The sequence below is a fragment of the Planococcus citri genome, chromosome 4 (genome assembly GCF_950023065.1).
Source record: "Planococcus citri chromosome 4, ihPlaCitr1.1, whole genome shotgun sequence".
In the NCBI taxonomy this organism is placed as follows: Eukaryota; Metazoa; Arthropoda; class Insecta; order Hemiptera; family Pseudococcidae; genus Planococcus; species Planococcus citri.
This window is the reverse complement of record NC_088680.1, coordinates 70,018,233-70,042,065: the sequence shown is the minus strand read 5'-3', so window position 1 is coordinate 70,042,065 and position 23,833 is coordinate 70,018,233. Positions and strand designations below refer to the sequence as shown.

Here is a 23,833-nt window from a genome sequence, read left to right as displayed (position 1 = left end):
TATGGTAAAATGCAACTGATAGTCGGGGAGCCCGCTTAAGGATCTAATGCACCCCCCCCCCTTCGATCCCCCGAGACAACTTTTTTCTTAAAGGAGGATTCCTAAGGAACATTTCTAGCCCTTGTACTAAAAAAAAGTGACCCTACTTACAAAATGGCGGCCATTTTGATTGGCAGGTCAGCAGAAATCGCAGATTTTGCGTTTCAACATAGGACTTACACGAAATTTTTCAAACCTTACAAAGGTAGATCGAAAGATCACGCTAAAATTCATCAACTGTCAAAATTTCAAGTGCTGAAGTGCGTTTTTCGATTTTTGGTGAATTTTTGCGGCCAAAAATGAGGGGAAAAATCAAAATTTTACCAAATTGACCATGAAAGCTGAAATTTAGGATATTCCCTTATTTTCGATATGCCAAATCGATTGGAAACGGTTTCAACCCGTTTTGAGCAGTTCTGGAGCCTCCAGCAGATTTTTGAAACTCGAAATTCCCACAAAATTCCATCAAATTGGAGTTGTAAAGCTAAAATTTATTCTAAAAACCAATTTCAATACGCTACGAAGTACTGCAGGCAAATTTCAAGTCGTTTTGGAGCCTCCAGCGACTTTTTGAAAATTACTGGAGCCTCCAGTAGATTTTTGAAACTTGAAATTCCCGCAACATTTTACTAAATGGAGTTGGATAACCGAAATTTACTCTGCAAACTAATTTCAATATGCCGCGAAGTCAACTTCAGAGGTATGTCAAGTCGTTTTGGAGTCTCCAGCGATTTTTTGAAAATTACTGGAGCTTCCTGTAGATTTTTGAAATTTTTAATTTCCCCAACATTTCATCAAACGGAGATGGAAAGTCGAAATTCATTCTGCACACCAATTTCAAAACGCTATACGAAGTCGACTGCTGGTGGATTTCAAGTAATTTTGGAGCCTCCAGTGGTTTTTTTAAAATTCTTAGAGCCTGCAGTAGATTTTGAAGCTTGAAATTTCCACAAAATTTCATCAAAATGGAGTTTGAAAGCCGAATCCACTCTGCCAACTAATTTCAATACGCAATGAAGTCGAATGAAGGCAGTTTCAATCCATTTTGGAGCCTCCAGCGGTTTTTTAGAAATTTCTGTTTTTCAAAAAATGCTCCAATATGTAGAATTAATTTCAGAACGTCTTTCCAACCCCATTTGATAAAAATTCCAGGTTACAAAATTTTACTGGAGGCTCCAGTAATTTTCAAAAAGTCGCTGGAGGCTCTAAAATGACTTAAACTCACCAGCAGTCACATTACTAGCGTGCTTAAGTAGGAGTGCAGCATGAATTTCGGATTTTCAAAACCATTTGATAAAATTATGTGGAAGTTTCAAGTTTCAAAAATCTGCTGTAACTTCCAGCGACTTTTTGAAAATTCTTGAAGCCTCCAGTAGATTTTCGTAACAGAATTTCGTTAAATGCAGTTGGAAAACCGGAATTCATTCTGTAAACTAATTTCAATACGCTATGAAGTCGACTGCAAGTCGTTTTGCAACCTCCAGCAACTTTTTGGAAATTACTGGAGCCTCCAGCGGATTTTTAAAGCTTGAAATTCTGACAAAATTTTATCAAAATGGAGTTCGAAAGTCGAATTAACTCTGCCAACTAATTTCAATGGCGCTATGAAGTCGAATGCAAGCAGTTTCAATCCATTTTGGAGCCTCCAGGCTCCAGCGGTTTTTTAGAAACTTACGTTTTTCAAAAAATGCCTCAAAATGTGTCGGAATCAACTTCAGAAACTCTTTCCAACGTCATTTGATGAAAATTTCAAGTTTCAAAAATCGACTAGAGGTTCCAGTATTTTTCAAAAAGTCGCTGGAGGCTCCAATGTGACTTGAAGCAACCTGAAGTCGTCTTCAGAGGGTGTTAAAATTGGAATGTAGAGTGAATTTCGGCTTTCCATCTCCATTTGATGAAATTTTGTAAAAATTTAAAGTTTGAAAAATCTGCTGGAGGCTCCAGTAATTTTCAAAAAATTGCTGGAGGCTCAAAAACGGCTTGAAATCTCCCTGGACTTCGTAGCGTATTAAAATTAGTTTGCTGAGTAAATTTCGGCTATTAAACTCCATTTGATGAAATTTTGTGGGAATTTCGAGTTCCAATAATCTCTTGGAGGCTCCAGAACTGCTGAAAATGGTTTGAAACAGTTTCCAATCGATTTGACATGTCGAAAATAGGGCATATCCCAAATTTCAGCTTTCTTGGTCAATTTGGTAAAATTTTGATTTTCCCCTCATTTTCGGCCTAAATTTAATTTTTTTTAAAAATTTAACAAAACTCGAAAAACGCACTCTAGCTCTAGCACTTGAAATCTTGACAGATGATGAATTTTTGCCTATTTTCTCAAAAGAAAGCAAAATGTAGGAGAAAATTACACGCGTACATACATACAGAGATACCTGAGTATCTTTTGGGCTGTATAGAGTCAATTGTATCCAATCAAATGACAAAAGTTAAGTATGTATGTAAAATTGGCCAAAAGTGTCTGATGTCTGAAAAAGAGTTAAAAACTTGTGAACTTGTGAAAGTAATGTAATAGTGTAGACACTGGAGCAGTGGAGCTGGACAAGTTTTTGAATAAAATAAATTTCAAGGTTTTGGTTTCCAAAAGCAAAATTTCACTTTGACAATTTTTTTTTAAAAATGTGATTTTTCATATTTTTAATTTTTAAAAAAAATTATTTTGACAATCGATTTGAGAATTTATTGTTTTCATACCGTGGCTACACTGATTCTACGTTTTCATATTTTTTTTTCTTATCAGTATCAGCTGCCGAATTCTTATTTTGAATTTTTGATTTTTTGCTTGTAATGTATTAACTTATCCTTAAACTTCTTGTAAAATTGTTCAATTCATTGAATCAATTCGAACGATGTTGGGTTGATACAACGTTAATCGATTTCACAGTAAGTACAACTCATCAAGTTAGATTACAAATATCAAGGCGTCTCGAAGCCCAAGCTGCAGTAAATACCCAATTTCTTCGTAAACTCATCTTCTTCGTTTTGTTATCATTGTTTAGAATTCGTCATAGTGACCGTAAACAGAAAGATATTCTCATAGAATGGATGTGCAGTTTCGGCACCCTGACTGGAGTTCGAACGAGGTAATGCAGCATTGTAAAACGCTGAAACGACTGCTGCAAATGCTACCGTTGACGAATCCTTCGGAAGAAGACCTCTTAGAAATATTGAAGACGAATGTCAAGCTATTTGCAGCATTTGTCGAACAAGAAACGCAATCCCTGATTGAGGACATAGAATCGAATCAGCAACGACTTAGAAACATCGCTAATCCGACGAACTCCTGTACCGAGAATGACCAGGATATGGCGGAAAGTAAACCCCGAGACGAAAATCAAACCATAGAGACTTCACAGATGGCGAATCCAATCAGTTTTGAGGTTCCTTCTCATCAACGTCAGGTTCATCCAACAACGTATGATCAAGATGAATCAACGAAGAAGGTAAATGGGAGAATTCAAGTATGGAAAAGAAAATTTATAGAGAATTTCGGCATTGGTCCGATGGCCGTCTGGCCTTTTTGTCCATCGGGAGCGTATTCGTTCGGTCTACCTGTATGTTATTATGAAAAAATGTCCTGCAATGCGGTGTTCGTCTACAGGTTTATGATGATGGGTGACGGTTATATTTTTAATATCGCTAGAGAAGTCAAAACCAATAATATGAAGTTCTCGTTAAAGGCGCAGTTGTACAAGGAATTCTTAACGATAAGTGAACTGATCAAGTCTTTGGCTCGTTTTCATACGTTACCGAAATGCGTACTCCTCTGCATCGGTAACACGGATTGCAGAAGTAATAAACCTTACGATCAAATTCGTTACGATTATGGTCAATTGCTTAATGCGTTCAGGAGGAAAGGTACTAAGAAAGTGTATGTGTTACCCATATTCGAGTTCGAAGACATGAGTCATCTTGAATTACGCAAGAAGGTAGCTAGTATGCAGAGAGAAAATTGGTCTAAAGTTCTCAACGGCCACTACGTAAATTTGCAAGATTTCGTTGATGGAGTCGTTAAAGCGCCAGAAGGCAAGGATGAGGATAACAAGTTGTGTTTCACTTCGAAGCAAACCCTGGATTTCATTAGCTCTCTTCGTGGTTACTTTGAACCTAAGAGATGAGGTGGTTATTTGGTAAAAGCTGTATCGGCGGAGAATGCGTAGAGTAGATGTACTAAAATTATGAGTTATGACCGAAGTAACGAACGATCGAGTAAGGTCTTATGAGTATTACAAGTAGACTTGAGCTAAAATTACTTCGAGTCATTTTTTTTTTGTCGGTCTGGTCTGTTTATATTGTGTATGTACTTTCATTTTTTACTGATATGATTTTTATCTAGTGATAGTGACAGCAGAGTGACAAATTCTTTCCATCATCATAATCATAAAATAGGTACCTACTGTATTTATCTGAGAGTGATAAACTCCGTTGATTCATCTGTCTAAAGTCCTTCAGTAAACAGTACAACTGTTTACCTACTGGCAAAAAGTGATCTATGGGTTAAAATTTCACAAACAGTGAAAATGTATTTTGGAGCGTTTTTGAAAGTTTTTGAGCCCAAAATTTTTACCATGATTTTCGAAATTTTTGAAAAGGTGTCATGCAACCTGTTAAAATGGGTTGAAATTTCACGAAAAATTAAAATATTTTGGCTGAATTGTTTCTTGTGCATTTTTGAAAAAATTGTAGCCTTAAAATGGGCCATGATGGTTGTGGTTCCTGAAAGGGTATCACGTTTTTTCCCCTCTTGTCCAGTCTACTATACTATCTAAAGTCCTTTCTTGTCCCAGTATTTGAGGAACTTCATCCCCTCATCATCAGTTCTTTGGTCCAGTTTGTCTACGGCAAAGTCACCAAATAATCGACACTTGAAAAGGTGCAGTCTGTCGTTTTGTACCTCGCCACATTCGCATAGTTCGTCATCAGGCAAAGTGCCATCTGTATATAGGTTGGATTTTGAGCATGTTTTCCACTTCTCGGTCTATTCAGCATTTTCCAGAGGTTGTATTACTTGTATTTCAGTTGGCTGCCTCGAGGCAACGATTCTCTCATAGTATTGCTTCAGATTTGACAGGGTTCAACTTTGGCAGGAGCACTTAGTTCATTCACTGTTCTCAGGAAACTGTGTCTGGATTTTAGTCTGCTCTCTGATAATTTGTTGTAGCCATGCATGGGGTGTAGGGGGTTGTGTGTTGCTTTAGTTTTTTCTGCTCTGGCAACAGAGCTGTGAGACCAAAACGATTTTGGGATTGGATTTCGGTTTTAGGATTGAAATTTGTGATGCGATCTGGGATAGGGTACCCAAAGTCGGAAAATTTTTTTTTGTTTTTATTGTGTCATTTAAAAGCTTAAAATGTCAGCTTTTTTTTTAAAAAAAAGATATTAAGTCTAGCCCTTTTTGCGGCTGAGCAATGAACAGTTGAAGTTTCTGCTTAGAAAAGAAAATTTTGAGAAAATCAAAGTTTAAAGTTTTTCCTTCAAAATTTCGAAAAAAATTATTTTCTCGACTTCTACTGCACTAAATTGGCTGAAATTTTGATATGATACTTCAAAATTATAAACAATCAAATTTTAAAAATTGTGTCAACATTTGTTGACTATTTGTTGAATCATGTTGAGGGAAACACATTTTTTGTACAGAAAATTTGAAAAAAAAACATTAAAATGCGTAAAAAATGAAAATTTTACAGAAACTCACGACTTTAAAAAGAAATAAGTGAAAAAAATTATAAAAAAATTTTGGCCCGGAGGAGGACTTGAACCTACGACCTCCGCTTGTTCGGGTATTTAATAGGGGAAAATATTTCTTTCAGAGGTAATTATTATGCTACATGATAGCCAACAGTGTCTAGAACAAGTTTTCAGTGTAACCTGAAAATTGACATTTCTCAATATCTCAACTGTTTTTTGCTGTAGAACGAAATTTACTTTTTCAACTTTGGGTACCCTATCCCAGATCGCATCACATTTATTCATTTCAGGATTGGATTTGTTTCGGGATTCGTTCTCCCAATTTTCATTTCTGTTTGAGGATTAGTTTTGGGATTGAAAACATTGGTTTAGTTCCTGAATTGATGAGATGAATTCGACATGATAGTGTGATTAGTAGGGTGCGGCATTATATGTGAGTAAAAAGACCGAAATATGCATTAAATATGCGACCTTTTTTACCCCAAATATGGCCAAAATATGCGTTTTTTGTTGAAATATGTAAAAAATATGCAACTTTAATATGGGTATCATTTCGTAGCTGTTCGAAAACTGTGTTCAAAATTGTTGTCCAAATTTTACTCCAAGTCTAAACACCAAAGAAAAATGAAAAAAAAAGAACAAAAATTCAAATTTCGCAAGAATAAACATTTGTTTTTAAATTTTTTTTATACAAAATTTTCTTTTCTATACGATTTTTTATGAGAATAAAAAACGTAAAATGACTGTTTTTTGAGCAATTTTTCAATTTGGCAAAATATGTGAAAATATGTGTGAAAAATGTGTAAAAAATACTCAAAATATGTAAAAATACGCGTTTTTTCCCAAAATATGTAAAATATGTAAAATGAAATTGGGCTCAAAATGCAGGGATTTCCCTGAAACGTAAAATGCTTTCATTACTTTTAGAATCCGAGATCACCTGCAAAATATGCATTTGCATATAATGCCGCACCCTAGTGATTAGTTAGCGTTTCTAATGCATATTTTGCTCAATTCGTCAAGTAATTTTTATTATAATCTGAATGGATGACAATAAATGATGTAAAATGACCATTTATCAAAATAAAATGGCGGGAAAAAACAAAAAAATTGAAAAACCAAAAGATTTTGTTTCAGTTTCAGGATTGTTTTGGGTTCAAAATCAGGCTTGTAGGACCACTCAGGCTTTGCAGTTGTTCCAAAATCAAGGTCCTAGTTTATAGCTTTCAAACAGTCCAGTCTGGTCATTTGGTTCTGCATTTTTTGTCTTTGTAGGTCGGTCTGGTCAGTCTGGTCTGGTCTGGTCCTGACCAGAAATTTTCATTGTGGTCATGGCGGTCACGGGTCAGCCCATGTCCAAAAAATGGTCTTCATTTTTCAGAAATGAAAAAGCTTCCTAACACATAAGATGAGTTGAAAAATGGGATTTTTACTTTCAATACATTGAAAGTTTGAAAGAAATTAAATCACAGTGGAAATTTATTCGAAATAGGCATCTAAAATGGCATTATAAATTTGAAAAATTGGACATAACTGAGGTCCAAACTGCGGTCATTGGTCCAATTTTTTAGAAAGGTTTTCGGTCTCGGTCTGTCCCTGTTATTTTTTTTGAAAAGGATCATCTGTTTGGTTAATATTTATAGGTATACATTTTTTTAGAGGTCCAAGATCTGGTCTGGTGCACTCAGTCTTGTGTGCATTTTTGGGCCCAGTCATGGTCATTGGTCCAGTTTTTTGGTCCAGTCTGACAAGCCTGTTCAAAATTATATCAGTTCTGGGATTTTTTTGGTATCGGGATCAAGAAAAATAACAAGTTTTGTTTTGGTAAAGCTCTTTAATACTTACAAGTATGGAAAAAGATTATGCTCTTAAGATAGTCATAGCATTTTACATATGTGTTACGTACTGCGCATGACAGGTTGATGTCACGCGGTGGAGCAACCAATGGGGTGCAACGTTGTATGTGAACAGCTGATCTGATGCGTGCGCAGTATGTAAAACTTATGTAAAATTCTAAGACTTTCTTAAGAGCATAATCTATTTCCATACTTGTATTAAAGAGCTTTAGGTTTTGGGATTGGTTTTGAGATTGGATTTGAATCAGAATTTAATTGGTTCCAGTTTGGGCATCGTTTTGGACCCGCAGCCAGAGGACCGAAACAATTTTGGGATTGGATTTCAGTTTTGGGTTTGAAATTTTTTCATTTCGGGATTGGATTTATTTTGAGATTTGCTCTTCTAAATTTTCATTTCAGTTTCGAGATTCATTTTGGGATTGAAAAAATTGTTTTGGTTCTGAGTTGAATTGGTTTCAGTTTTTTTGGGATTTTCATTTCAACCAATTTCAAGCCCAAATTGACTAATGGACCAGATTGGATTTGGACCCTGCGAGGGTCTAAAAAATGGGAGGTTTTGACATGAAAAATCCAATTGTGTAAGGTGCACCGGGGCAAGTCAGAATGATTTTTCGTAATTTCAACTTTGACCAGCTGTTACTCCCCTTCTAATGAACCAATATGGATCAAATTTATTATGTAGGTTCCCATAAGGGTTCTTAACCTAGGGTAAAAATTTGAGCGCGATTGACACAGTAGCTTTCGCTCAGTGGAATAAAATATAAACTGTCCTGACTTACCCCAATTGGGGGAAGTCAGAACAGGCTAAACTTTGCAGAGGCGTAGATCGCAAACCGAGCGTCCTAGAAAAATTGCACCGTAACGAAATTGTAGAGAATTTAATTCTCTTTGAGATTACTCTCATCAGATTTTCACTAGGACGCACGGTTCGTCCGCTATATGCGAAAAACTAAGAAATAGAAAGTCTATATTTTAGACCAAATTCAAAATAAGTTCAAAACAACAACAAAATACAATTGAACCAAAGACATCTAAAATGAAACTGAATCGCGAAAATTTTTATGCCGTGATGAAGTAGGGGTAGTACCCTCTAGTCGCCTTTAGTGGCACTTCACCAGATATAAACCTCTAGGCGCTAGAGCAAGTTTTCTAACTTACCCCGAATTCCAACTTCCCCCGGTGCACCTTAATTAGTTTACGTTTTAAATGCATATTTTGTTTAATTTGTCGAAATGTTGAGTAATTTTCATTAAAATCTGAATGATTGACAATAAATGATGTAAAATGACCATTTATCAAAAGAAAATCACGGGAAAAAGGCAAAAATTGAAATCCCAAAACCAAAACAAAATTGTTTCAGTTTTGGGATTGTTTTGGGTTCAAAATTATATTGGTTCTGGGATTTTTTCAGTGTTTTGGGATCAAAAAAATAACAATATCGGTTTTGGGATTGGATTTGAATCTGGATTTAATCCTGTTCCAGTTTTGGGATCAGTTTGGTCCCACAGCTCTGCTGGCAGCCACCTCTCTATGTACCTCCAGTGGTGCAACCCTGCAAGACAATGCAGAGCTGTGAGTGTCACCACTCAACAGGCTTCATTTAGGGGCACATCTACTTTTTTAGCATGAGCTGATCATCCCTGTACTGGACATGCATATTCTGCAACTGAATAACACAGCGCTAGTGCTGATGTAAGCAGGACCTGTGGTTTAGGCTTTAGCTCCCCATCTGCTGCCTACCAGCTTTTGGATCAGGTTTGTTCTAGCAGCCTAGCAGCCACTTTCATTTTGATCTTTTCACAGTGTTGCTGCTAAGTGAGTGATCTATCCAGGGTCACTCCTAGATATTTGGGATGGTCAGTGTGGTTTAGTGCAGTGTTTCCCCAGTGGTTGGCTCTGTAGTATGCCTTGAGTTCTTCTATTACCTGATTCAGCATGTCTTCCACCTCTACAAATATGTCGCACTATGCTGTGAGTGCCAAGTCATCTGTATAAAGGACGCAACGTGTAGGACCTCCGACTCGTTTATCCTTGGTGTAGATATTAAAAAGAATGGGTGACAGGATGCTTCCCTGTGACATGGTTAGCCGTTCTTTTGCCTTATCCAAGTGCTATTCTTTCCATCTAAAGTCACATAGAACCTCAGCCAGTCTTTAAGCAGTGTCATAATGATTTCTGTAAATTTGTAATCCTTGTAACCCATCAGAATGGGTTAAAATTTCTTGAAAAATTCAAATATTGTTACCTTAATGTCCTTAATGCCAAATTTGTGTATGTCCATCCAAAAAAAGTACGATTTTACACATCACTGATAAAGTTTGGATACACTCAGAAGGGTTAGTCGAGTTCGGATTGAACATCAGTTAACTTCGTGCATCTTCTGTCATGCACTTTTACTGCACTCAGATGCAAGTTTTTCAATTCAGGGCACCCATCCCGGAGTCTTATCAGTGATGCAGAAAGATGATTTTTTTTTGGATGGACTTAGGACGTACACATACACAGATTTGGCATTAAGGTAACGATATGATGACAAAAATGTTTTTTTTTGGGAACTTTTATGAAAATTGAAAATTGTAGGTTAATGAACTTTCATCAAATCTGAAATCTGAAAATGAGCGGAGGCTGCGATTTATGATGTCTTTTTGTAGTCGGTCATGCTCTTGTGAATTACCTTATCTGTGGCTGAATTTTTATGGAGCTAATACGTAAGTAACAAGTAACAAGTAACAAACCTTTATTAGCGAATTGACAGTACAAACATTAGTCAATATTAAAACAAATTATTTTAACAACATTTTTTTTTTTTTTTTTTTTTTTTTTTTTTACTTAGACTAGAAAGTACATGTCCATTCAACTATTGCCCAAGGGCAAAGGTCTCTCTCAGCCTACTCCACTCACAGCGGTCTTGAGCTACTCTCTCAAACTGTCTATTCCCCAAGAAACTGACAATAGAGTCTCTCCACCTTGCCTTCTGTCTACCTTTTTTTCTTGTTTTGTTGGGGGTCCACAGTGCTATTTCCCCTGTCCATCGACCATCTCTAAGCCTGGACACATGGCCTGCCCAATTCCAAATTTTTCTTCTTACTTCTTTTACAAAATCTAGATTGTTTATAAAAGATCTTTTGATTATTGAAAGTTTGATTTTATCCCTGATTTTTATGCCCATCATCGAACGTTCCATTGAATTTTGTGTAACCCTCAATTTATTTTCTATGGTCTTTGATGTTGTCCAAGTTTGGGCCCCATATGTTATGGTGGGGAGAATGCAGCTATTGAAAATTAGGCTTTTGTGTTTTAAACTAAAAGGGCCTTTCAATATAGATTTTAACGACCAAAATTTCCTCCAACCTAAGGATATTCTCCTGCTAACTTCCTTCCCAGTTTTATTGTCAAGAGACAGGAGCTGGCCTAGGTAAACAGTTTCCTGGACCATTTCCAGATAGTTTCCCTCTACATTTATTTTTCCTGTTTTTTTTGAAAGAATTTTTGTTTTATCGTAATTTAGTTCCAAACCTGCTTTAGTACATTCTTTACACAAATCCTTAATCATTTCTATCAGGGTTTCTAAATTTTCCGCAATTAATACTACATCATCTGCAAACCTTAAGTTGTTTAGAATTTTTCCATTGATTTTTACCCCCTTATTTTCCCAGTTTAGATGTCTGAAGATTTTTTCCAAGATTGCTATGAAAATAATTGGCGATAGAGGATCCCCTTGTTTTACCCCCCTTCCTATTCCAAACTCGTCTCCTTCTATTTCAGTCATAATTTTAGCTTTTAGATTAGAGTATAAATCCATGATGACCATTATGAATTGTAGAGGGACACCTTGTTCCATCAGTGCATTTATCATAAAGGCATGGTCCACTGAGTCAAAAGCTTTCTTAAAATCAACAAAGGCAAGGTGGAGATCTAATTGATACTCACTACTCTTTTCAATCAACAAGTTCACTGAGAATAAGTGGTCAACAGTTGAAAAACCCCTCCGGAAACCTGCCTGATCACAAGATTGGTTACTCATTAGGACATTTCTAATTCTATTTTCAATTAACTTCGAAAAAATTTTTGCTAGTGTTGAGGACAGACTTATGGGTCGGTAGTTTTCAATTTTGTGGCGATCTCCCTTTTTAAATAATAGTAAAATATTTGAAGATTTCCAATCTAAGGGGACTCTCCTTTCCATCAAGCATTTATTAAATAGTATGGTTAGAACCTTAAACATCTGATACCCTCCTTTTTTCAATTGCTCATTACATAAACCATCTGTGCCAACTGCTTTGTTATTTTTTAAACCTTTTATTACCCATTCTATTTCATCCATCAAAAAACTAGGCTCATTTAGCTCTATGTCAGGGGTGTTGTCAGGCAAAATAGACACCCTGAGAAGAGTATTTGACTGGGGGCAGCTTAGATCCATCCTTGCAGAGTACAATGCTTTGTAAAAGGAGGAAGCATGATCATTAATTCCCTTCCTAGAGTAAATTTTTTCACCATCTTTGTTTATGAGGTAGCTAGACCAGTCTCTGCCCACTAATCTGTTCCTATTGATTTTTTTTGTACTTCTTGATGTATCTAGAATATTCTGAATAAAGTCATTTTCTCTACTGGCCTTTACCTGACACAATCTATGCTTTATTAATTTACACACCAGGGATAGCTCTATTTTATCTGCCAGGGACTTATGTCTAATATTCCTAAGCTTAACTCTTAAATTTCTAAGTTTGGAGATTTCTGGGGGTATTTCCCTAGAAGAGGAGACAGGAGAAGGATTTTTGGAGTTTACCATTACTTTTTGGGTCGTTTCGGAAATAATTTTAATGATTGATTTGTTAATGCTATCCGCATCCAAATGTTGATAGCTGTTAAAATTAGTTTCGAAAACTTTATCTAAAGATGTTCTGTATTGGTTTTTTGCATTTTCTGGTATTCTTATGTTTGATTTAGTTAAAATTGCTTTTTTGTATCTCCATTTATCAATATTAATTTTGCATTTTATCAGTCTGTGGTCGGAGTGAAAGTTAAAGTTATTTTGAATATCAAAGTTTAGAATGATTTCAGAGGCTTGAGGAGCCAAGATGAAGTCAATCTGATTTTTAACCTCCTGATTGGGAGAAACCCATGTCCATCTTCTATTTATTCTTTTTTTGAAAAATGTATTTACTATCTTAAAACAAAACTCATTACAAAATTCAATTAATCTTTCCCCCCTTTGATTTCTTTTTCCGTACGTATATGGGCCTATAATTGCTTCCTCTTCAGACAGACGATCGCCAATTTGACTATTAAAATCCCCAAGAATAATTAGCCGGTTTTTGGCTGTTAATTTGTAGTCGTTTATTGTGTCTGCTAGCTCATTATAAAATAAATCCATCTGATCTTCTTCTGCCTGAGCAGTTGGAGCATAGACTTGAATAAGGGTTAGTGTAGAGTTTCCTTTTGACCAGAATTTTGCCACTGCTATTCTATCCGAGACACCTTTGAATTCAACAAGCTTTTGCTTCATATTTTTTGAAATTAAAAAACCCACACCCTTTTGACCCGATGCATCCCCTTTGTAACAAAATAAATTATGGTTTTTTGTCTCTAAAATCCTTTCGCCATCTCTTCTAATTTCAGACAAGCCCAGTATGTGGATATTTGAGTTTATAAAAGCATCTTCTAGTTCCCACAATTTGATTTCATCTTTCAAAGTTCTTACGTTCAAACTACCTATCCATATGTGGTTTGATTTGCTGATTTTTGGCTGAGAGGATGGTCTAAACTGCCCTAGGTGACCAGTCTGTACTGGGCAGTGAGCTGAGAGAGAAGCAAATTTCTATTTCTTTGACGTGTGCCGATTACTACGTAGCTTTCTCTGCACCGTGTTGGACTCGTATGTATTTAGATGAATAACTTCGACGTATTGATCCAACTGGTTAATCTCTGTGATTTTTGTTGCACGATCCTCCTCCGTTTTACGAATGAATACATAGCCATTGAAAGTCCATGTGGCTAGCAGTTTGCCTTCATTTCGCAGTACTTTGGCTTTCTTGAATATACCAGCAGCCTCCCTTGACAGGTGATCGTTGATAAATATTTTGCTATTGTTTGGGAAACCAAGAACTTCTGCTGATAGTTTTTGTTTTTTAGCCTCTCGGATAAGCTGTACCTTGTATTCGTTGCAATTTAATTTTACAATTATAGCCGGATCGCTGGGATTTGAACCGCTTGGTAATCTATGGGCAGCACAGATATTATAATCTTTTAGATTTACGTTGAGCTTCTTTGCAAGGTCGAGTACAGTATTACGGACATCTTCCTCCTCAGAGAAAGGGATACCATTGATAATTAAGTTGTTTTTACGACTATACACCTCTAATGCATTCACTGATCGCTGAATCTTGATATTAATCTGGTTCAGATCGTCAATCTGTTTTTGTAATTCTTCTTTATTCTTTTTTACCTGGTTATTCAACTCGTCGAATTTTTTATCCAGGTTATCCATTTTCGAATTTGTATTTGTTACCTTTTTTTCAATCGCATCCAATTTGGAGAGAACTTTAGCAATATCTTGAGACGACATGCTTCGTAAATTTCAGTGTATAAACGATATACAGCATGCAAATAGGTAGTATCGAGATAACGGACGGAAACGTAGATGAAAAATTTGAGCGCGATTGACACAGTAGCTTTCGCTCAGTGGAATAAAATATAAACTGTCCTGACTTACCCCAATTGGGGGAAGTCAGAACAGGCTAAACTTTGCAGAGGCGTAGATCGCAAACCGAGCGTCCTAGAAAAATTGCACCGTAATGAAATTGTAGAGAATTTAATTCTCTTTGAGATCACTCTCATCAGATTTTCACTAGGACGCACGGTTCGTCCGCTATATGCGAAAAACTAAGAAATAGAAAGTCTATATTTTAGACCAAATTCAAAATAAGTTCAAAACAACAACAAAATACAATTGAACCAAAGACATCTAAAATGAAACTGAATCGCGAAAATTTTTATGCCGTGATGAAGTAGGGGTAGTACCCTCTAGTCGCCTTTAGTGGCACTTCACCAGATATAAACCTCTAGGCGCTAGAGCAAGTTTTCTAACTTACCCCGAATTCCAACTTCCCCCGGTGCACCTTAATTAGTTTACGTTTTAAATGCATATTTTGTTTAATTTGTCGAAATGTTGAGTAATTTTCATTAAAATCTGAATGATTGACAATAAATGATGTAAAATGACCATTTATCAAAAGAAAATCACGGGAAAAAGGCAAAAATTGAAATCCCAAAACCAAAACAAAATTGTTTCAGTTTTGGGATTGTTTTGGGTTCAAAATTATATTGGTTCTGGGATTTTTTCAGTGTTTTGGGATCAAAAAAATAACAATATCGGTTTTGGGATTGGATTTGAATCTGGATTTAATCCTGTTCCAGTTTTGGGATCAGTTTGGTCCCACAGCTCTGCTGGCAGCCACCTCTCTATGTACCTCCAGTGGTGCAACCCTGCAAGACAATGCAGAGCTGTGAGTGTCACCACTCAACAGGCTTCATTTAGGGGCACATCTACTTTTTTAGCATGAGCTGATCATCCCTGTACTGGACATGCATATTCTGCAACTGAATAACACAGCGCTAGTGCTGATGTAAGCAGGACCTGTGGTTTAGGCTTTAGCTCCCCATCTGCTGCCTACCAGCTTTTGGATCAGGTTTGTTCTAGCAGCCTAGCAGCCACTTTCATTTTGATCTTTTCACAGTGTTGCTGCTAAGTGAGTGATCTATCCAGGGTCACTCCTAGATATTTGGGATGGTCAGTGTGGTTTAGTGCAGTGTTTCCCCAGTGGTTGGCTCTGTAGTATGCCTTGAGTTCTTCTATTACCTGATTCAGCATGTCTTCCACCTCTACAAATATGGCGCACTATGCTGTGAGTGCCAAGTCATCTGTATAAAGGACGCAACGTGTAGGACCTCCGACTCGTTTATCCTTGGTGTAGATATTAAAAAGAATGGGTGACAGGATGCTTCCCTGTGACATGGTTAGCCGTTCTTTTGCCTTATCCAAGTGCTATTCTTTCCATCTAAAGTCACATAGAACCTCAGCCAGTCTTTAAGCAGTGTCGTAATGATTTCTGTAAATTTGTAATCCTTGTAACCCATCAGAATGGGTTAAAATTTCTTGAAAAATTCAAATATTGTTACCTTAATGTCCTTAATGCCAAATTTGTGTATGTCCATCCAAAAAAAGTACGATTTTACACATCACTGATAAAGTTTGGATACACTCAGAAGGGTTAGTCGAGTTCGGATTGAACATCAGTTAACTTCGTGCATCTTCTGTCATGCACTTTTACTGCACTCAGATGCAAGTTTTTCAATTCAGGGCACCCATCCCGGAGTCTTATCAGTGATGCAGAAAGATGATTTTTTTTTGGATGGACTTAGGACGTACACATACACAGATTTGGCATTAAGGTAACGATATGATGACAAAAATGTTTTTTTTTGGGAACTTTTATGAAAATTGAAAATTGTAGGTTAATGAACTTTCATCAAATCTGAAATCTGAAAATGAGCGGAGGCTGCGATTTATGATGTCTTTTTGTAGTCGGTCATGCTCTTGTGAATTACCTTATCTGTGGCTGAATTTTTATGGAGCTAATACGTAGCTTTTTATAATTCTTTGCTGGAAAATGACACAAAGGTTTCAATTACATATTAATCATGTATTTTGAAAAAGTATAATAACCGAGTGAATTTATCTGAAATGAACAATATCAACTGGGTACATAAAAACCACTTTAGAATTTTTTGGTACAATATGCATTGCCATCCAAATTGATTGAGAATCAATTTTTTGGGGCATTTTTGAAGTTTTTTGAGCTCAAAATTTGATCATGATTTTTGGAATTTTTAGAAGAGTATCATGTAATATGTCAGAACGGGTGAAAATTTTGCGAAAAATTCAAATATTTCGGTGAAAATGTTTTTGAGGCATTTTTGGAAATTTTTGAGCCCTTTGATCATGATTTTCGAAAGTTTTGAAAGAGTGTCGTGCAACCTATCAAAATGGGTTGAAATTTCACGGAAAATTCTGATATTTCGGTGAAAATGCTTTTGGGGCATTTTTGAAAATTTTTAACCCCAAGATTTGATCTTGATTTTTGAGATTTTTGAAAGGGTGTCATGTGACTAGTCAAAATGGGTTGAAATTTCGCAAAAAAATTCGAATATTTCGGCGCAAATGTTTTTGGAGCATTTTTGAAAATTTTTGACCCCAAAATTTGTTCGTGATTTTTGGGGTATTCGAAAAATGTCCTTATCGAAATTACTTTGAAAAATATGGAAGAGGGGTATTTTGATGGGTCACTTGACCCTTAGTTTTCGTGACTACTGAAAAAACTGACTCAATATTGGGGTAGACATTCTTCAAAAGGGTTTAAAAATATGTATGACTTTTTTCCGAATATTCCAAAAATCATGACCTATTTTTGGGCCCAAAATTCCAGTATCGATTACGTACATTTTTATCAAAACACATAATTTTTCATGTTTTTTTTTTTTTTACATCATACCCTACTAAGTAATTCCAATTATGATTAAAAATAACGTAATTTTTCCCTGTTTCTTTTGTTCCGTCAGATATCTACGAGCGAATTTACTATCGCTTTATGTGCTCGATGCGGCTCGAATTTGGCGTTAAATCCCGACGGAAAAGTTCTCAAATCTCATATTGTGACCGCTGAATGTGGTGATACATTTCATGTCAAGTGTTATCGCGAAATTTTCGATCCAGATGGTCGTAGCGAATCGAAATGCCCGCGACGACAATGCTCAACCATGCTAGTCTACAATCGCTTTACAAAATCCCTTCTACGGACCAAGAAGTGTACCATCGAAGACCGGTAGTCGGAGAATTCAAGGATTAAAACGAAAATAAGGGAGTTTCGACGTCGAGTCGACGATCTCATCAAAGAGAACGAAAATCTCGATATCGAAGCGAAAATGGCGAATCTGCGCCTAAAAGAGGAGAAAGAATGTAATCGAATTATTTCAAATCAGCTCGAGTACCTGCGTAATCGATTATCGCTTCAATATCCAGGAATAAGCTTCGACTTAGGTGAAGAATCTAACCTGTACCCACCCACTCATGCGGTTCCCTTTCGGAAACCAATGATACCGTTGATGAGCAGACCAATCGTGGCTCGAAATTCCGCAGCCCCATTTCAAAGACCCCTTCCGAGCCGTAATGTTCCGTTGGTGACGATATCTGACGAAGACGACGAACCATCAGGATCAAAAAAACCACCGGAACCTAAAAGTGAAACGGTCGAACCACCTCCTCCTGGCACTTCACCTGATGAAAGCGGTGTTGAAATGGAAGACGTTTCAACGTCTTCGAAAAACGAAATCCATTCGCGAAAAATTAATCCTGATCGTCGCGACTCCAACAAAACGTCGATGAAAAAGAAAACTCGTTCTAAGAATAAATCAAGCATCCAGCGAACACACGAAGAAGAGTCGCCACGATTGAAACAGGCGATATTGATCAAAAAATCATCAGACTTCCAACATCGTCCCGTCGAAGAAGTTCACCAGCCGACTGGGCCGCAGAACAGGAAACGCGCACGTGCCCGTGCGGATTTTCAGGCAGATTACGGCATAAGCGCTGACCTGCTCTTTCCATTCGAGCCAACTGGAAAAAATCCACTCGGATTGACTCAGGCGGTGATGGATGGAAGCAAGGATCTAGTTCTCTTCCTGACTGACGCGATGTTGATCGGAGACGGTTACGTGCACGGTGTTGTGACGGTGGACGCCAACAAGGCTGATTACTCGTCCAAATTTTACTTCCGCGAATTACCAATCCTCGAATTCATCTATCTCGTCGCTCAACTTCCCTATCTTCCGCGAACATTGATATGTTCTATCGGAAATTACGAAGCGAATCGCGAATTACCCGCTGATGAATTCAGAACTGATTTAAACCAATTGCTGTCTTTGCTGAGTCAAAAAGGAGTCGAAAACTTATTCGTCGTTCCGACTATTCGTCATCGAGAAGAAACTTCATCTCATGCTCGTATCGACACAATTCTACAACAACCTTCGATCTTTCGCGGAATGCATCGTGTAATTACACCAATTATTACAGACGCTCGATCTCGGTTTTCTGATCCTGTTGTTATCGACAATATGCCGACACTCGAGGATGATTTCTTCCGCGCGTTATTACGATTGATGAAGATCGCACTCAACGATCGCATGCACGATGATGCGAAGTATCCGCCGCTACCACCCCCACGTTATTAAATATATTATATGTGAGTACCTATACTACTGAGTTTGCTTCCATGTAATTGATATGGCTCCAGGTTTATTTTAGATGAATTCACTCGGTCGTTGTCCTTTTTCAAAATAATTAACAATAGAAACCCTTGTGTCACTTTCCATCACCAAAGAAAGAAAGCATGAAAAGCTCTACATGAGCTTTATCAAAGTTCAGCCACAGATAAAGCACGTCACGAGAGCATTACCGAGTGAAAAAAGTATCAAATCGCAACCTTCGCTCATTTTCAGATTTTGGATCTTGAAATTAGCGATTAAGAAACCCACATCTGCCTTCAAAGGTGCTCCATGTTTTGGGTTACTCCAGATCTCGCGTAAGTCGCGTACAATCGTATTGGATGATAGAAGTTCATTGGGATGGAATTTTCGGGAAAATACCATAAAAAATTTTCGCCATCATATTCAAATATATCGGGAAATTTTAACCCATTTTGAAGGGTTGCATAATACCATTTCAGAAGCCACGATAATTATAGCCCAATTTTTGGGTACAAATTTTTCAAATATGCTCCAAAAACATTTTACTCGGAATTTTTGGATTTTTCGCGAAATTTTAACCCATTTTGACAGGTCGCATGATACCCTTTCAAAAATTCCAAAAATTGTGATCAAATTTTGAACTGAAAAATTTTCAAAAACACTCGAAAAACATTTTCTTTGAAATATTTGAATTTGAATTTGAATTTTCACCAAAATTTTAACCTATTTTGACAGGTCACATGGCACAATTTCAATAATTTCAAAAATCATAATCAAATTTTGAGCTCAAAAATTTTCAAAAATACTCCAAAAACATTATTGCTGGAATTTTTGAATTTTTTGCGAAATTTTGACCCATTTTGACTGGTCGAATGAACCTCTTTTCGAAAATTCCAAAAATTGTGATCAAATTTTGAGCTAAAAAATTGTCAAAAACACTCGAAAAACATTTTCTTTGAAATATTTGAATTTGAATTTGAATTTTCACCAAAATTTTAACCTATTTTGACAGGTCACATGGCACAATTTCAATAATTTCAAAAATCATACTCAAATTTTGAGCTCATAAATTTTCAAAAATACTCCAAAAACATTATTGCTGGAATTTTTGAATTTTTTGCGAAATTTTGACCCATTTTGACTGGTCGAATGAACCTCTTTTCGAAAATTCCAAAAATTGTGATCAAATTTTGAGCTAAAAAATTTTTAAAAATACTCCAAAAACATTTTTACTGGAATTTTTGAATTTTTTGCGAAATTTTGACCCATTTTGACTGGTTGCATGACTCTCCTTTTAAAAATTCTAAAAATTGTGATCAAATTTTGAGCTCAAAAATTTTCAAAAATACTCCAAAAACATTTTTACTGGAATTTTTGAATTTCTTGCAAAATTTTGACCCATTTTGACAGGTCGAATGACTCTCTTTTCAAAAAATTCTAAAAATTGTGATCAAATTTTGAGCTCAAAAATTTTCAAAAATACTCCAAAAACATTTTTACTGGAATTTTTGAATTTTTTGCGAAATTTTGACCCATTTTGACTGGTCGAATGAACCTCTTTTCGAAAATTCCAAAAATTGTGATCAAATTTTGAGCTAAAAAATTGTCAAAAACACTCGAAAAACATTTTCTTTGAAATATTTGAATTTGAATTTGAATTTTCACCAAAATTTTAACCTATTTTGACAGGTCACATGGCACAATTTCAATAATTTCAAAAATCATACTCAAATTTTGAGCTCATAAATTTTCAAAAATACTCCAAAAACATTATTGCTGGAATTTTTGAATTTTTTGCGAAATTTTGACCCATTTTGACTGGTCGAATGAACCTCTTTTCGAAAATTCCAAAAATTGTGATCAAATTTTGAGCTAAAAAATTTTTAAAAATACTCCAAAAACATTTTTACTGGAATTTTTGAATTTTTTGCGAAATTTTGACCCATTTTGACTGGTTGCATGACTCTCCTTTTAAAAATTCTAAAAATTGTGATCAAATTTTGAGCTCAAAAATTTTCAAAAATACTCCAAAAACATTTTTACTGGAATTTTTGAATTTCTTGCAAAATTTTGACCCATTTTGACAGGTCGAATGACTCTCTTTTCAAAAAATTCTAAAAATTGTGATCAAATTTTGAGCTCAAAAATTTTCAAAAATACTCCAAAAACATTTTTACTGGAATTTTTGAATTTCTTGCAAAATTTTGACCCATTTTGACAGGTCGAATGACTCTCTTTTCAAAAAATTCTAAAAATTGTGATCAAATTTTGAGCTCAAAAATTTTCAAAAACACTCAAAAAACATTTTACTAAATTTTTTTGGATTTTTCGCGAAATTTTAACCTATTTTGACAGGTCACATGGCACATTTTCAAAAATTCCAAAAATCATAATAAAATTTTGAGCTAAAAATTTTTTAAAAATACTCCAAAAACATTTTTACTGGAATTTTTGAATTTTTTGCGAAATTTTGACCCATTTTGACAGGTCGCATGATTCTCTTTTCGAAAATTCTAAAAATCGTGATCAAATTTTGAGCTCAAAAATTTTCAAAACTCTCCTTAAAACATTTTCACCGAAATATTTGAATTTTTCCCGAAATTTTAACCTATTTTCACCGGTCACATCGCACATTTTCAAAAATTTCAAAAATCATAACCAAATTTTGGGCTCAAAAATTTTTAAAAATGACCTAATTTTGAATTTTTTACGGAATTTTAATTCATATCATCTGTTATTTTATTATGGTCACTTCTGAATAACTCTGTAACGTTCAGTCTATTGTTACTCGATTTGGGTTGTTTGGGGGGGGGGGGGGTGGCAACTTTGAATTTTGAGCTCTAAATTGTTGACGATTTTTAGAATTTTAGAAAAAAAAATATCGTTTCAACCTATTATTAATATGGATTAAAATTTTGTACGAAATCCGAATTATTTCAACGAAAATGTTTCTGAACAATTTGGAAGAATTTCGAGGCTAAAATTTGGTCTTGATTTTTGGAATTCTTAAAACTGAAATTGGGCTTCAAAAATGCAAACCAACTGCACACTTTTTGCTCGTGTCTTCGTCAGAGTGAGGACTATTTGTGAATAATATGCGTACGATTCATTTTTTTGTTATGGATACGCAAAATGATAATTATTATTAATATCCAAAGCGTTTGAGATTTAAATACGAATGTTACTAGGTGAATATACAATAATAGGTTTTGAATACCTACCTCATGTGTAAAGATGAACGAATTTTGGATTTTTTTTTTGGTTAGATACTTAAAGACATGTGAAGTCGATTGCTGGTATTATTCAGTATGTAGATACTATATGTTTCAATATTTTTTTCAATTTTGAAAAAAAAACAATATTTTGAATTTTTTTCATTTTTTTAAAATCAAAAATTTTGATTTTTGAAACTTTAATACACGAAACTTTGTTTATGAAGAAGTATCTGAAGAATGAACCGAACCAACATTTAAATTTTGAAAATGATTTGTGTGAGATTTTTGAGTTTTTTTTTTTTTTTTTTTTTGTCATTACTAGTTGAAGGGATAAAACAAAAAATTTTCAGAAGATTGGCAGAGTTTACTCGTTTTTTTGTTTTTTTTTTTTTTTCAAATATAGATTTTAAAACTTTATAATGGTGGATTCGATTCGACTAATGATCATTTTTCGTGTTTTGAAAATTAAAATGCGGTCGAATTGGATTATGTGGATTTAATTAATGAAAGACGATGTTATTAATTTTTTTTTTTTTTTAGTGCTGCGGAAATGCACTGGAAACGATTCTGGGAATCAGCCTAAAACCCAAGAAAAAAAGGAGAAGGAGACGACCTCTAAAAAAGTATAAGAAACGTTGCGATCAGGATCAAGGAAACGCGAACGTGAACGGAACTGAAAGCTAGTCTCTTTGAGAAACAGAAACGAGAACAAAATCGAGGTCGAGAGTGTTCGTTTCCATTTTTCAAAATCTTTTCTCTTTTAGATAGATGTTCATAAAAAGTGTAAAATTTCAATTTTGTTTTTTTTTTCTCTCAAATTAAACGGTAGGAAAAAATGTTTTCAAATTTGTGAGGAATAATAATTTATAGAAGCAATGCGAAAACGGAAACGAAAATAGAAACACCGTATTATCATTCTATAGGTACCGGAAACGTTTTTTCTTTGCATTTCCGCTGCACTGTGTTTTTTTTTGAGTTGAATTTTATTTGCTACAGAGAATGTTTTGTTACGTTATTGGATGAACTTTTATTTTTGTACAATAATCGATATAATGTTAAATCTCAATTAAATTACCTTATTTTTGATGTACATTTATGTTTAATAATCTTGTTGTGCAAGTACATCTAATAAATACTTGTAATTTTTGGTTGTAAAGTGAGTTGTGATTTCAGTAACATCCATAATTATTAGCTCCCAAACATCGTAAGAATTAAGAAAATATGATACAAAAATGGATGGAAAGTTTCCACTTCAAGATAAGTTCTAAATTACTCGATGTTTAGAATTCCGAATTTGAGAAAAGTCTGAACAAAATGTCAAATGTCAGAAAGTCAAGAGGGTTTTTTTCAATCCAATTTGATGTATTTTGAAAATTTTCAACAAGCTTTCATTGTTTACTGATTGAAGTTTTATAATTGATACTTATTTGAGATAGAATTCCTCCAGGAGGATTTCTTTGCTTGTTTTATGTGTATTTCCATCTAGGTAATGTACCTACCTACTCTCAGGTAATACTGAATTCTTTGTCGGAATATTTCCTCAAGAGATAATGTTGAGATGAATTCATTTGCTGAAAATTACAGTACATATATTATACACATAGATTCATTTTTTCTACGTACCAGATACGTTGGTGTTTCTATCTAATCTACCATCAGATATTACCAAATTCTCTTGTCAGAAAATTTTCGCTGGTACATAAGGAATGTTGAATTCAATTTTAATCC

General features: G+C 35.2%; 1 protein-coding gene across 1 annotated transcript; it reads left to right on the top strand.

The window, feature by feature from the left end:
- The first annotated feature begins 2,774 nt into the window (after positions 1-2,774).
- On the top strand, positions 2,775-23,261 carry LOC135842328 (uncharacterized). The gene is made up of 4 exons (XM_065359731.1): positions 2,775-2,928; positions 3,045-3,488; positions 17,208-18,886; positions 22,646-23,261. Exon 3 carries the CDS (start codon positions 17,571-17,573, stop codon positions 18,873-18,875), a length of 1,305 nt encoding a protein of 434 aa, XP_065215803.1. The 5' UTR covers positions 2,775-2,928; positions 3,045-3,488; positions 17,208-17,570; the 3' UTR covers positions 18,876-18,886; positions 22,646-23,261.
- Positions 23,262-23,833: the final 572 nt, after the last annotated feature.